Source organism: Myotis lucifugus, unplaced genomic scaffold (assembly GCF_000147115.1).
Source record: "Myotis lucifugus unplaced genomic scaffold, Myoluc2.0 scaffold_300, whole genome shotgun sequence".
In the NCBI taxonomy this organism is placed as follows: domain Eukaryota; kingdom Metazoa; phylum Chordata; class Mammalia; order Chiroptera; family Vespertilionidae; genus Myotis; species Myotis lucifugus.
Window position 1 is genome coordinate 203,077 of NW_005871348.1, and position 14,487 is coordinate 217,563.

Here is a 14,487-nt window from a genome sequence, read left to right on the forward strand (position 1 = left end):
CCAGGACAGACTGCTCCCAAACACTGCTTTCCTGCTTGATACACAAGAAAATTATCAGACGACAGAAATCCTTAGGTGAGGATTTACAGAAAAAAGACAATACTGTTTCCAGAAAAGAAAAGGATAGCAGACTAGTGCCATCAGTAAAGATTTAAATTAAGCAAGGGTAATGAAGAAAGCAGATGAATCCTAGAAAATGACTGCAGACTGACACAGATATAACCAAATCCTAGCCCTGGTCATAGCTGCAGTCCCAGATATAATACTGTTGTTACAACGATTAGTTAAGCTTCAGGTATTGATGTGGTGAAGGTATTTTCCATTCCAATTACAAAAAGGTTCAGAAACGGTTTGCATTCATGTGGTGCAATATTAATTTACAATTTTTCACGTGGAACAATATTAACTTACAATTTTGCCTTACTCTCTGTCATAAAATAATCTGAAGACATACAGATCTCCTAACCCATTACATAGATGATCTCTTGCTGACTGGATAAAATGAATAAGAGAATAGGCAAGAGGTGGCTGATACCCTAGAGTTCTTGGTAACACATTCAGAAAGTGGGAGATAAACTCTATGAGGACTCAAAGACCTGCCACTTCAATGTTCTTTTATGGTTTTTTTTTAAATTTAACTTATCTTTATTGTTGAAAGTATTACAGATGTCCCCTTTTTTCCCCCCATTGATCCCCTCCACTCTGCTCTCGCCCCCTCCCCAGGCCTTCACTGCACCATTGTCTGTCCATGGGTTATGCATATATGCATAGAAATTCTTTAATTAATCTCTTCCAGCCCCACCCACCCAATCCTCCACCACTTTAATGTTTTTAGGGGTGAATTGGTCAGGACATCCCCGCCAAAGTAAAAGAAAAATACTTAGGACTTCAGCTTTAGGTCAAGATGTAATAAGAGGGATTGAATTTATCCTCCACCTAAAACAGCTAAAAATCAAAACAAATATATGAAACATTTTTCAAGAGATAAGACCTCAGGAAACAAAAGACAGTTTTAGGGGAAAAAAATGAGTGAATTTACACGATTAGCACACCTTACTGGTGGTACCAGTTGTCTGATATTATCTTGAGGAGAGGAGCTGGCAGTCTGGGGAGCTGAAGGTAGCTTGAGTTTGGAGAGCAGGAGAGACAGAGAGAGAGAGTGCTACATAGAGACAAAGTATGTTCTGGAAACCTATAGAGGGTCTCCTTTGAGTCTTCAGTTGAGTACTGATCATCTCATGCATGTAAAGAAACATCTGAAATCAGGGAAAGAACCATCAGAAAGAAACCAGCATCAAAATGAAAAGGGAACCCACAGTATGGGAAAATATACTTGCCAATGATACATCTGATAAAGGGTTAATATCCAAAATATATGAAGTACTCATACAACTCAACAAAAGAAAGACAAACAATACAATTTAAAAATGGGCAGAGGGCCTCTGCTCAGCCCCAACATGCAGGGCCTGGCCCCACCTCAGCAGCTGTCATACAAAGGGACTCCCCCAGTCTGGTGCTGTGCTCAGTACACTGTCAGCCAGGTCCAGCGCTTCCTCTGAGGCTGGCTGCAGGCTCCTGCCTCCCCAACCCCTCCGGGGCCCAGGACCCAAGCCTCTGTGTCCAGGAGCCACTGCCGGCCATCTAGCCAGCTAGGGCCTGTGCCCTTGAGCCCCACCCACTCCCAACCCAAACTCTTCAAATTGATGGAGTGTTGCCTGCCCAGATGGGGACGGCCAGACTGCAAGGGCCTGACGCTCTCCTTCTTCTATCCCATCTGCTATCACAGTAGCTTTTCCAGGTAAACTCCACAGGCCAGCCTCCTCCCTCCCTCCATGGCCATCCCCCAGCCATTTTGTACCATTATATAAATACATATAAATATAAATATATAAATACAAAAAAAAAAAAAAACGGTCAGAAGTCCTGAATACACACTTCTCTAAAGAGGACATAAAAATGACCAAGAGACATATGAAATAATGCTCAAAGTGATTAATCATCAGAGAGATGCATATTAAAATGACAATGAGGTACTACCTCACACCTGCCAGAATGGCTATCATCGATAAATCAACAAACAAAGAAGTGCTGGCAAGGATGTGGAGAAAAAGGAAAACTACTACACTGTTGGTAGGAATGCAGACTGGTACAACCACTATGGAAAACAGTGTGGAGATTCAGCAAAAAATTAAAAATGTAATTGCCATTTGACCCAGTGATCCTACTTCTAAGACTATATCCTAAGAAGCCAGAAACCCCAATGAGAAAAAAAATATGCACACCTATGTTCACAGCAGCTTTATTTGCAATAACTAAGATCTGGAAACACAAGTACTCATCAGTAGATGAATGGATTAAAAAACTGTGCTACATTTACACAATGGAATACTAGGCAGCTGAAAAAAGAATGATGTTATTACCCTTTGAGACAGCATGGAGGGACTTGGAGAGTATTATGCTAAGCAAAATAAGCCAGAGAAAAACAATTAACAGATGATCTCACTTATATGTGGAATCTAATGAACTGATGAACAAAAATGATCCAGAGCCATTGAAGCATGCAACAGACTTACGTATTTCAGAGGGAAGGGAGGGGGGTGGGAAGAGATTAACCAATGAACTTACATGCATATATGCATAGCCTATGGACAGACAATAGTGCAGGGAAGGCCTGCAGAGGGGACAGGAGCAGGGTAGAAGGGGTCATTGGGGGGGAAGGGGTTGGGAGGGAGGAGGGACATCTGCAATACTTTCAACAATGATAAATTTAAAAAAACATATATTTTTCACATATACAAAGGCTGAATGAATTCATCACCAGCAGACCTGCCATATTAAAAAAAAGTTAAAAGTACTTCATAAAGAAGGAAAACAATACCAGATGGAAATCTGGATCTACAAAAAGCAATGAAGAAAACTGAAAATGGTAATTATGGGTAAATATGAATTTTTTTTCCTAACTATTTAAAAGATAATTGACTGTTTAAACCAACAACAAAGATAACTTAATTGTGGGGTTTATAATATATGTACAAGTTAAATACATCACAATAATAGGACAAAGGTCAAGAGGTAAAAATGGGAGAATACTGTTGTAAGGTCCTTATACTTTATGTGAAGTAATATATCACTTAAAGGTAGATAGTGATGAGTTTAAGATGTAAACAACAAACCTTAATAAACCTCGTTTGTGGATTCTTTGGATCTCTACATATATAACATCTCTTATGAGTAAGTACAGTATTATTTCTTCCTTCCCAGTTGATGTACTTTTTTCCCCTTTTCTTGCCTTATTGCATGATCTAGGACAATGGCCAGAGTAGGTGTTCATCAGTTACATACTTATAAACACAGCTGCTGGGGCCCAACCCTTCGAGTTAAGAGTCATCACAACTTGGCCAGACAACCACAAAATACCTATTCTATGGAAATGTGCTTTTTATTTTTGATCTCAAGACAATTTATTTTAGTGGCAAATAAGTTCTGAAAACTGTAACACACAAAGGTTATGTTATGTCAAGCAGAATTAGAACTCTCATAACTTAACCTGCTAGATGACGGTTAGGGTAGTGCCAAGGAACCGCAGAATTTTCTCAGATTCCTGATTGAATTTATGGCCTACTAGAGGCCTGCATAGATTCATGCACCGGTGGGGTCCCTCAGCCTAGCTTGCGAGAATTGGGGCTGGGGAGGGACCGTGGGAGGGGCTCCAAGGCGAGTCTGGCCCATCTCAAACAATCCTGATCGGATGGACCTCAGCAGCAAGCTAAACTACCGGTTGGAACATCTGCCCCCTCATGGTCAGTGCGTGTCATAGCGACTGGTCTAACAGTCAAACGAATAAAAAACACATAGCATATTAGGTTTTTGAAATATAGGACTAGAGGGCCTTGCACGAAATTCGTGCACGGGGGTGGGGGGTGTCCCTCAGCCCAGCCTGCACCCTCTCCAATCTGGGACCCCTCGAGGGAGGTCCGACTACTGGGATCGGGTCTAAACGGGCAGTCGGACATCCCTCTCACAATCCAGGACTGCTGGCTCCCAACTGCTCACCTGCCTACCTGCCTGATTGCCCCTAACTGCTTCTGCCTGCCAGCCTGATCACCCCCTAACCACTCCCCTGCCAGCCTGATCGATGCCCAACTGCTCCCCTGCCAGCCGATTGCCCCTAAATGCCCTCTCCTACCGGCCCAGTTGCCCCTAACTGTCCTCCCCTGCAGGCCTGATCACCCCAACTGCTCTCCCCTGCTGGCCCAGTCACCCCTAACTGCCCTCCTTGCCAGCCTGGTCGCCTTTAACTGCCCTCCCCTGCTGGCCTGGTCGCCCCCAACTGCCCTCCCCTGCTGGCCCAGTCACCCCTAACTTCCTTCACTTGCCAGCCTGGTTGCCCCTAACTGTCCTCCCCCTGCAGGCCTGGTTGCCCCCAACTGCCCTCCCCTGCAAGCCTGATCGCCCCCAACTGCCCTCCCCTGCAGGCCAGGTCCCTCCCAATTGCCCTCCCCTGCAGGCCTGGTCCCTCCCACCTGCCCTCCCCTGCAGGGCTGGGTCCCCCCCAACTGCCCTCCCCTGCAGGGCTGGGTCCCCCCCAACTGTCCATCCCTGGAGGGTTGGGTCCCCCCCAACTGCCCTCCCCTGCCAGCCTGGTCCTCCCCAACTGTCCTCCCCTGCAGGCCTGGTCACCCCTAACTGTTTTTAAAAATAAATATGTTAAAACAAAATTTAGAATTAATTTTGTAAACTGCTTATGTTAAAAAGTGACTATTTTTTATTCATTAGAACTGCTGATCACCTATACCAGTGGTCGGCAAACCGTGGCTCACGAGCCACATGCGGCTCTTTGGCCCCTTGAGTGTGGCTCTTCCACAAAATACCACGTGCGGGCGCGCACGTACAGTGCGAAGTTGACTTAAAACTTTAAGTAAAGTTTATTAATTTTAGGGAATGTTGTGGAGTGAAAGAAGATGTAGTGTCGAGGATTGAGAAAGGTATGTTGAGATGGTTTGGACATATAGAGAGGATGAACGAAAGGAGATAGACGAAACAAGTATATAAGACGAGTGTGGATGGGAGAGTTGGAAGGGGTCGACCTCAACAAATGTACCTCAATCAGATTGAGGACGTTTTTAGCAAAGGCCAGCTTAGGAGTACCCTAATTAAGTTAATAACAATGTACCTACCTATATAGTTTAAATTTAAAAAATTTGGCTCTCAAAAGAAATTTCAATCGTTGTACTGTTGATATTTGGCTCTGTTGACTAATGAGTTTGCCGACCACTGACCTATACTATTTGCTGCATATGTTGACAGACTCCGCTATACTGCTAGCTGCCAAAGTGAATTCTGTGCAGTTCCTGCTCCTCGGAATCACAAGATTCATAGTCTGGAATGGGCGTGTCTGATTGGCAGCACTTGGATCATGTGCCCAAGTCCTACTTTTACAAAAGTTGGAAAAATGAAAACCTGCTGTTTTCAGCTTCCACTAAAACCCATTAGCTGAGGTATTCTCCAAAGAGGAGTTTATTCGTGGCTTGACTTTCTTGGTAGATATTTTTTTACCATATTGCACTAGGAGTTTAGTATAGCCTTGGGGCCAGCCTACCAGCTATTTTATATATTTTTTGGCATGCTGCCATACCCATTCATTTACCTACTTTTTATTTATTTATTTAGAAAAAAAAGTAATATTATTTAACAGTTTTCTGACTTAAATATTTTCACATAACAAAAGTTTTTATATCACCATATTATTTATATACATACCCAAAAGTGAACAAGAACAAAAAATCAAAAGATGCCCTTTCAAAAAGTAAGAGTGAAATGTCTCTGGGTTTTTTTTCCAGGAACCTGAAAGGGTTCCTCTCTTAATATACAAAGTCCGTACACTATTTATAATAAAACTGTCCTTTGAAACCAGAGAAGCAATGAGAGAACATAAAGGCAGTTATTTTTCAGAAAAACAAAAACAGCCCAGCTCTATCTTACAATGAAAAAGAGACCCATTTATTAATAAAATGAACACAATACTGGTCTGAAAAGCTCACAGGGAGGTAAAAGTGCTGATGCTCTCTCTGTAATGGGAGCATGCTTATATTTATAAAATATATTGTTCAGCTACATAGAGGTCCATATATATGTATGTACATATGCACTTATATATAGAACATATAAATAACTTCAGAGGGGAAATTCACATGAAGAGAGAACTTTCCATCTTTGTAATGCTTCAGGAAGGACATGCTGCCTCCGCACATGTTGGCTTGGTGTGGGACATGTTGAATGTGACATTTACCTACTTTTTAAATGGTTGTTTTCATGCTACAAAGGCAAAGTTAAAAACAGCTATTCAGGCCAAAAAAACTGAAACCATGCTCAATTCTTCTCTTTCCCTCAAATCACATATCCAATCCATGAGCAAATTATGTTAGTGCAATCGTAAAAATATTTCCATAATTGATTACTTCTCACCACCTGCATTATTATCACTTAAATCTGAGTTATGATTGTCTCTTCTCTGCAATGTGATAGCGTCTTACCTGATGCTCCTGCTTCTTTCTAACCTTGCTACCATACAGTCTAGTCTCAACCCAGCAAGCAGCCAGGGGACTTTTTAAAAAGTATGATAATGTCACTTTTCTGCTTCAAAACTTTTGGCAGTCCCCTTTCACTCAAAATAAAAGTTAAAGAATTTACAAATATTTAGAAAGTCCTACGTGATGTTTCATCCTATTCCACCACCATCACCTCTCTGACTTCATCTCTTACTACTCTCACCCTTATTCACTCTTTTATACTCAGAGTTCCTTGCTATGCCTTGAATGCCACCAGACATGTTCTCATCTTAGGGCCTCTGCAATGACAATTCTACTTGGAAAGCTCTTTCCCCATATAGCCCCATGGCTAACTCCATCATGTGTATCAAGCCTTTAATTAAGAGTTATCTCTACCAGCACAACATTGACCATCTTATTTAAACTGCAACCCAGCCCTAGCCAGTTTGGCTCAGTGGATAGAGCATCGGCCTGCGGACTAAAGGGCCCCAGGTTCGATTCCGTCAAGGGCACATGCCCGGGTTGCGGGCTCAATCCCCAGTGGGGGGCATGCAGGAGGCAGCTGATCAATGATTCTCTCATTGATGTTTCTATCTCTCTCTCACCTCTCCCTTCCTCTCTGAAATCAATAAAAATATATTTAAAAATTAAAAAATAATAACAATTAAAAAAATAAACTGCAACCCAGCCTTTGCCCCTTGTTCCCAATCTCTTTATTCTGTTATTTATTAGCAATTATCAGCTAACATATTATGTAAATTATCCTATATAATAAAAGCCTAATATGCTGTGTCCAACCATTCGTTCGTTCGTCCACTCGCTATGACGTGCACTTACCACCAGGGGGCAAAATGCTCCGACTGGTAGGTTAGCTTGCTGGTGGGGTCCGGCCTATCAGGACTGGACGAGAAGGGCCAGACACGCTCTCGACAAATCCATGCACCAGGCCAGTTTTGGCCTGATCCTCACAGGCTAAGCTGAGGGACCCCACTGGTGCACGAATCCATGCACGGGGCCTCTAGTTTATTATATTTATCTGCCTTCTACCCTCCCCCTTCTATTAGAACATAGGCACTTTTAGGGCAGGTGTGTTTTGTCTTGTTTTTTAAAATATTTTTATTGATTTCAGAGGGGAAGGTAGAGAGAGAGAGAGACAGAAACATCAATGATGAGAATCACTGATTGGCTGCTTCCTGCATGTCCCCCACTGGAGACCGAGCCTACAACCCAGGCATGTGCCCTTGACTGGAATTGAACCCAGTGGATCCTTTAGTCTGCAGGCCAACACTCTATCCACTGAGCCAAACCGGCCAGGGTGGTAACCTCCTGGTTCATAGGTATACACTCAACCACTGAGCAACACTGGCTGGGAGGTAACCACTTCTTCATTCATACTTTTGTACCCCAAATTCTACACTCCTTCAAAAGCAATTCCAATGAATTAAGCAATTAACAAGCTATGCTGCTAGATGTCAAGGCTTTAGTCTGTGTATTGTGGGCAGTTGTTTAGTATTCCCTTAAACCATGCTGCTTTTCCAGGTAAAAGTACTTAACAAAGGCACATAATGGCCAACATAACTTTGTGAACAGTTTAGAAAATTTCGTAAGGTTCAAAAACAGGCAATTTCAAATTAGGTAATTCTGCTCTTAAAGAGAAGTAGCAGCCAGGCTGGTGTGGCTTAATGGTTGAGCATCGACCTATGAACCAGGAGGTCACAGTTCAATTCTGATTAGGGCACATGCCCAGGTTTCGGGGTTGTTCCCCAGCAGAGGGAGTGAAGGAGGCAGCTGATCAATAATTTTCTCTCATTATTGATGTTTTTATCCTTCTCCCTCTCTCTTCCTCTCTAAATAAAAAATGTATTTTTTAAAAGAGAGAAGACTTTCCCATTAAAATGTGAATGTATCATAAGTAATATTCAAAAGTAAAACTGACAGTAAACACCGCAAGCCTTGCATGACATTTTCTAATAATATAAAAATTATGGCAGATTCACCTGTTCAAGGTGAATGCTTTCAATCAGCTCACAATTACTTTAAGAATCATCATAGCAAAATTAAAGCACACTGGATTATAAAAGCAGATTTCAAAAAAGAACTCTGGAAAGTGACAGTCTTTGCCTGTTTCTATGCATAGATTGGGATCTCCAACAACGAAGTTCTACTCATCCTAACTACAATTATGGCTTGAAGAATGTTACAAAAGATCAGCCCAAAGTTACTGAGACCTACTATGAAAAGTGCTATAAATCTGAAAAACTCAAAAGTGATTTAGGAAGAATTAACCAAAACTTTCATTTATTGCAACTATACAAAAGATAATCCAACAATCCTTCCCACTGTTTAGTTTTTGCTTTCTGATTTAGGAAATACACCACTTATTACAGAAACTTCTCCAAATCAAGGAAAACCTGTCAAAAAAATTTAAAAAATAAATCTAAGCACTCTATAAGGATATGTATGCAAGGTTAACAAGTTTTAGTTAAGTATTTGAAAACTAGCCTTAAGGTCAAATTAAAATCATTTAAGCTAACCCAACACTGAAAGTTTGAATCCAAGAACAAAATGCTGTAAAATTTCCAAATGACAGTGTGAAAAAGCACCTTCACAACTGATCTTTAAATATGCATCAGCCTCCACCAGAATTCATCACCTGACTGGATGCGACGTTTGAAACCGATTTTGAAAACTTTATCGTTTTTTAAACACTTGTACAGTATTTCTGGCACCTTTAAAGAGATGTTATCTCTTAATAACATGGCTGTTACACTTTACTTACAATGCCTATCTCATTTTTCAGTCTACCTACCTACGAGTAATATTACTCAGAAACCTACAGTTTTACCCTGAGAAAATAAGGATTTAGTAAATGGTGCTTTCTAACCGAAAACACTCGGAAGTCACCGGCAGGGACGGGTATGCAGGGAAGGCGGCAAGACTAGCAGGAAAGGTGGTCATCACCCGCCCGAGAGGAGGGCCCGGGTCGGGGACGCAGAGAACAGATACTCTGGCAGCAGGTGGGAGCCTCCAAGAGGACAGTCGCCGCAGGTTTCAGATCTGACAGGTACGCCGCCCGCAGGACAGCGGAAGGCGCGCCGGATCCGCCGGCCTTACCTCCGGGGTCCGCTCCGGCGGCTTCTTCTTCAGAGCTTGCCTAGCGCCGGGGTCCACCGGTGAGTTCATGGTCGCGGCCCCGGCCCCCGAGCTCCCCAGCCAGCCCTTAGGAGCGCACGCGACAGCCCATTCACCTTAGGCAGGGGGTCTGAACCCCCTCACCTGCGAGGAAGGAACTCCGGACCGCGGCGGTCACCCGGCTCAAGCAAACAAGCCTTCGCAACACCCGCCCAGGGTCTCAGCCCACGCGCGACTGGCCAGAGAAGCTAGCTCGGAGGAGGAGGGAGGGCGAGTGCGCATGCGCAGCGCGCGCGCGCACACAAACAAGCGCCCAAGGGCGTGACTCCGTGGTGACGTAAGAACTGGGGCGGTAGTTAACCCTCTTGCAACTCTTCTCCCTGAGATTTAAACACACGTCGCGAGACCTCACCTAAACCTCTCACGGGATCTGCCTCGGAGGTGAGGCTTGGGCTGCTCCGACTTCCGGTGGAGGCCCGGATACGCGCTGTGAGGGACTGAGCAAAAATAGCACGTTGAGGCCAAACGGTGGGGACGGCGTTTTAGGTGGAGTTGTGTTTGTACCCAGATCCGGAAGCTCAGGGCGTGGCCAAGCCCAAGGCCGACGCCCCGCCCTTGGAGAACGTACGGAAGTCGAAGCCACCTTCTGGCAAACAATTTCATGCTGCTTCGTATCTACGTTTCTAATGAATAGTTTGTGGAAGAGCCCCACCAAGAAGTACTTGTCCTAAGACCGATATCCTGAGATCGGGGCAGAGAAATCACAGCTTCGCGGCCTAGCAGGGGTGGACAGTCGCCTTGCCTGCTGCCAGCACAGTTACTGCTGGTTGAGAAGCCAGTCTGACAGCGTTCACATAACCAGGTCCAGGGCAGACCTCCATCCATCCAACCCCTTTATTAGGCAGCAGGGCTTCGGGTTGCCTGGATTAGAGTGACTGCTTTTGCACTACATTTGGCATACAAGTCTGTTTCCCAACAAACTGATCCATTGATAATAATAGACCACTATTGGGGCAGCTGGACACTGCAGAGGCTGTTTCCACCCTAAGATCATTGACGTTATTTCCAAACCCATCCTTCTGGACCAGTCTTTTGCACCCCTATCTCATTAATGCTCATATGGGCCGCACTGGTCACTACTTACTTACTTTGGAACCACCATAGGTATGTCCTTTCCACTGAATTTTAAGCTCCCCCAGGGGCTGTGTACCACATCTAGGTACATCTTACTATTGCTCACAGCAATTACCACAGCTCAATAAATTTATGATCATGACGTTATTCACGGTAATTTTTTAATGAGACGGTCAGAATTAAAGTTATCTTTTAGAGTAAAAAAAGGGAAAGGAGAGTTCAGGCTGCAACATTTACGTTTCTGAAACTTGATAATGGTGGCTGATGTTGATAAGGGTTTTGTTTTCCGTTGGTCGTTAGGCTTGCTCAAACTAAGTTTACAACATAATATTAGCACATTTCTTGAGTATTGGACAAAAACCTTACCAGGGTGGTTGTGGCTCAGACATTCTTGAAAGCAAGTTATTTTGGAGATATCATGAAGAATTGAAGACCCATTTTCTTTTTTAAATATATTTTATTGACTTTTTACAGAGAGGGAGGGAGAGGGATAGTTAGAAACATCCATGAGAGAGATCATCTGCCTCCTGCACACCCCCTACTGGGGATGTGCCCACCACCAAGGTACATGCCCTTGACCAGAATCGAACCTGGGACCCTTCAGTCCGAAGGCCGACGCTCTATCCATTTGTTGGGGTCCAGCCCCAGCAGGTCCAGGGATTCCCAAAGGTGTGGACGGAGTCGGCAAAGAATGAAGGACACAGAGACAGCGTTCAGTTGGTCAGCATCTAGAGGTTCTGTCTTTACTCTCCTGTTACATCTGTATTTATACCAGTTGATTTTAATACTATCCATTCTATTCCAAAGGTTAGGGCGTTTCTTATCTCCATTCCAAGGTTACTCTATTGTTCTATTAAGCTACAAGGAAGTAACTGAAGGAGATTATCCTAAGTAAAGATTATATAGCTTAAGCGTGATTGTTCATAGTTAAAGTGATTAACTACCCGTCTGGCACTTAGTTAAGGGGTTTTACGGATTTATTCCCTTCCTTAGTCCTGTTAATCCCTAACTCCAGGGAAAAAAATCCCCACCTGGGGAAACAACCTTTCTGGGAGAGGTGGTCCTGCTTAAAACACATAGCGCTAAGAAGGGGAGCAAACATATGCCATATACACCAGGTCCCTTGAAACATAATCTGTGCAGATGTTTCTTCTCTGCAGCGACTGTGTCAAGCAGCAAGGATAGACCGGATTCCGGCAAATTCCCCTTTTATTTTTTAGATGATATCGCGTGTAAATCAGCGGTCACCTCTCGGATTGGGTTAAGACTCGGAAGACCTGTTTGTGACTTTGCCAACAGGTCAGTCCAAGGCTTAACCCTATATCGGCTCCCCACATCCACTGAGCCAAACCGGTTAGTGCTGACGACCCATTTTCAACATTGTGTGTGTGTGTGCGTGTGTGTGTAAATATATCCTCTCAAAGGTCTGCCTAAGGTCATAAAGGTTATCCTTTCCATTCTTCACGGAACAGTGTCCAGAGCCACAACATTTTAAAGAGGGAAAAAGAAATAAAGCATGATGACCATTAGCTTAGACTTTAGGGAAAACACCTGAATGTGTGTCTTTAATAGGTCATTTCTAGTAAAACACTCCAGTGACGTTAATATCTCTGAACATCGGTTCTTTATATCTAAAACTAGAGTTCCGGTGCATGAAAATTCATGCACTGGAGGGGGGGTCCCTCAGCCCAGCCTGCCCCCTCTCAAAGTCCGGGAACCCTCAGGGGCGGGAGGCAACCTGGCGATCAGGGGAAGGTGACGCCCCATCACACCCCTGCTGCTGCCACTACCGGCAGCGCAAGCCTCGGCCAGCCCTGGTTACCTGAGCCTCGGGCAGCCCTGGGCAGCTGGGCTGTCGCCACCTGAGGCTTGCCTGCACCTCGGGCCAGCCCTGGGCGGCTGGGTGGCTGAGGGGACTGGGGAACTCCGGAGGCAGGCGTGCAGCGCGGCCCTGGCGGGGCTGAGGGGACTGGGCACCACCATCTTGTGGCTGTGGGTGCCGCCATCTTTGAGGGTGTGACAATTAGCATATTCCCTCCTTATTGGCTGCGGGGCCGCCATCTCTGAGGGTGTGACAATTAGCATATTCCCTCCTTATTGGCTGTGGGTGCCGCCATCTTTGAGGGCATGGCAGTCAATTAGCATATTCCCTCCTTATCGCCTGTGGGCACTGCCATCTTTTGCTACGGTGTGAGGGTCAATTAGCATATTCCCTCTTTATTAGATAGGATAGTAGCGCTGGCTGGTGTGGCTCAGTTGGTTGGCGCATCCTCCCAAGCACCAAAGGGTCATGGTTTCTATTTGGGTCAGGGCACAAACCCAGGTTACCATTTGATTCCCATGTGGGAGGCAACCAATCAATGTTTCTCATATCACTATTTCTCTTTCCCTCTCCTTTCCCATCTCTCTCTAAAATATCAAATTAAAAAATAAAATGGAATAAAGAACCTATTGCTTTGGGATTCTCTTAAGATTGTGAGATAATTCATGTGAAACATTTAAGATGTTGCCTGCCCATTCCAAGAACTATTCTATTACTTTACTTCTGAGAAGTGACTTCTCTAAAGCAGAAATCAAGTCTGAAGAATTCAATAGGTTTTTTTAAAAATGCCAATTTTTCCCATTAACTATTCAGGAATATATATACATATATAAGTATTCATGAAGATGTGGAGCAACAGGAACGCTCACAAACTGGTTATGTGTAAATTGGGAGACCACTTTGGGAAAGAAAAGTATCTAGTAAAGTGGAAACTTAAAATACTGTATGACAAGTCAACTCCGTGATATATATGCTAAAGAATACCCATGTACACCAGAAAAGTATCCTTTTGTTCATAATAGCCAAAAAAAGGAAATAACCCAAATGTCCATCAATAATAGGATGGGTAAATTATAGTATATTCATTCAGAGGAATACCAGCTACCTAGCATATGGATGATTCTCCAGCATAATGTTGAGAGAAAAAAGCAAAACACAAAATATGAAATATAATTACACAAAGTTCAAACACAAGCAAAATTAAAGTATATCACTTAGGGATGCATACACAGAGGTAAATCTATAAAGAGAAAGCAAGGAAATGATGTTCAAGAAGTCAAATTGGTAATTATAAAAATGAGAACGGGAGGACTTTATTGGACACATAAATAGGACACATGGAGGAGGGGGCTTCCGAGTTACTTTTCTGTGTATAATACTTCACAAGAAAAGATGAACTTAGTATATAAACATAACTTTATTAAGCTTTATTATAAAACACCAACAGTAAAAACTGTTAATATCCATGGTAACTACACATACCTAAATTTATGCACATTTTCAAAATCTAACTTGGCATTTACCATCTTATATTATGCTCTGATCTGCTGGAAAAAAAAGTGAGGAGACATGAAGCCTTTAATAGTTATTTCCAGATGAAAGGCAACCTCCAAAATAGGATTCACCAGCATTAATATGTGAAAGAAAAAAATGATTCTGATTGCAAGTAATTTTTTAAATTCTGGCAAAATAAAAACTGGTTGAATCTTAAGAGAAAAAAAATACACTATACATATCATGTATTATAGAATTGTATACCTGAAACCTGTAATTTTATTCACCAATGTCACCCCAATAAATTCAATTTAAAAAATTAAAAGAAAATTTGTCTAAAGAAAAAATGCTTAACTC

The 14,487-nt window shown here is 43.2% G+C and overlaps 1 protein-coding gene across 15 annotated transcripts in view; it reads right to left on the reverse strand.

The window, feature by feature from the left end:
- Positions 1–10,473, reverse strand: part of RAPGEF6 (Rap guanine nucleotide exchange factor 6) — a 178,697-nt gene extending 168,224 nt beyond the window's left edge. For 4 of the 15 annotated variants that reach the window (XM_023763763.1, XM_023763760.1, XM_023763764.1 and 1 more), the window contains exon 1: positions 9,663–10,473. In XM_023763763.1, the coding sequence (XP_023619531.1) occupies positions 9,663–9,731 (69 nt within the window). In that variant the 5' untranslated portion in view covers positions 9,732–10,473. The other 11 variants (XM_023763766.1, XM_023763768.1, XM_023763765.1 and 8 more) reach the window with 6 other exon arrangements.
- Positions 10,474–14,487: the final 4,014 nt, after the last annotated feature.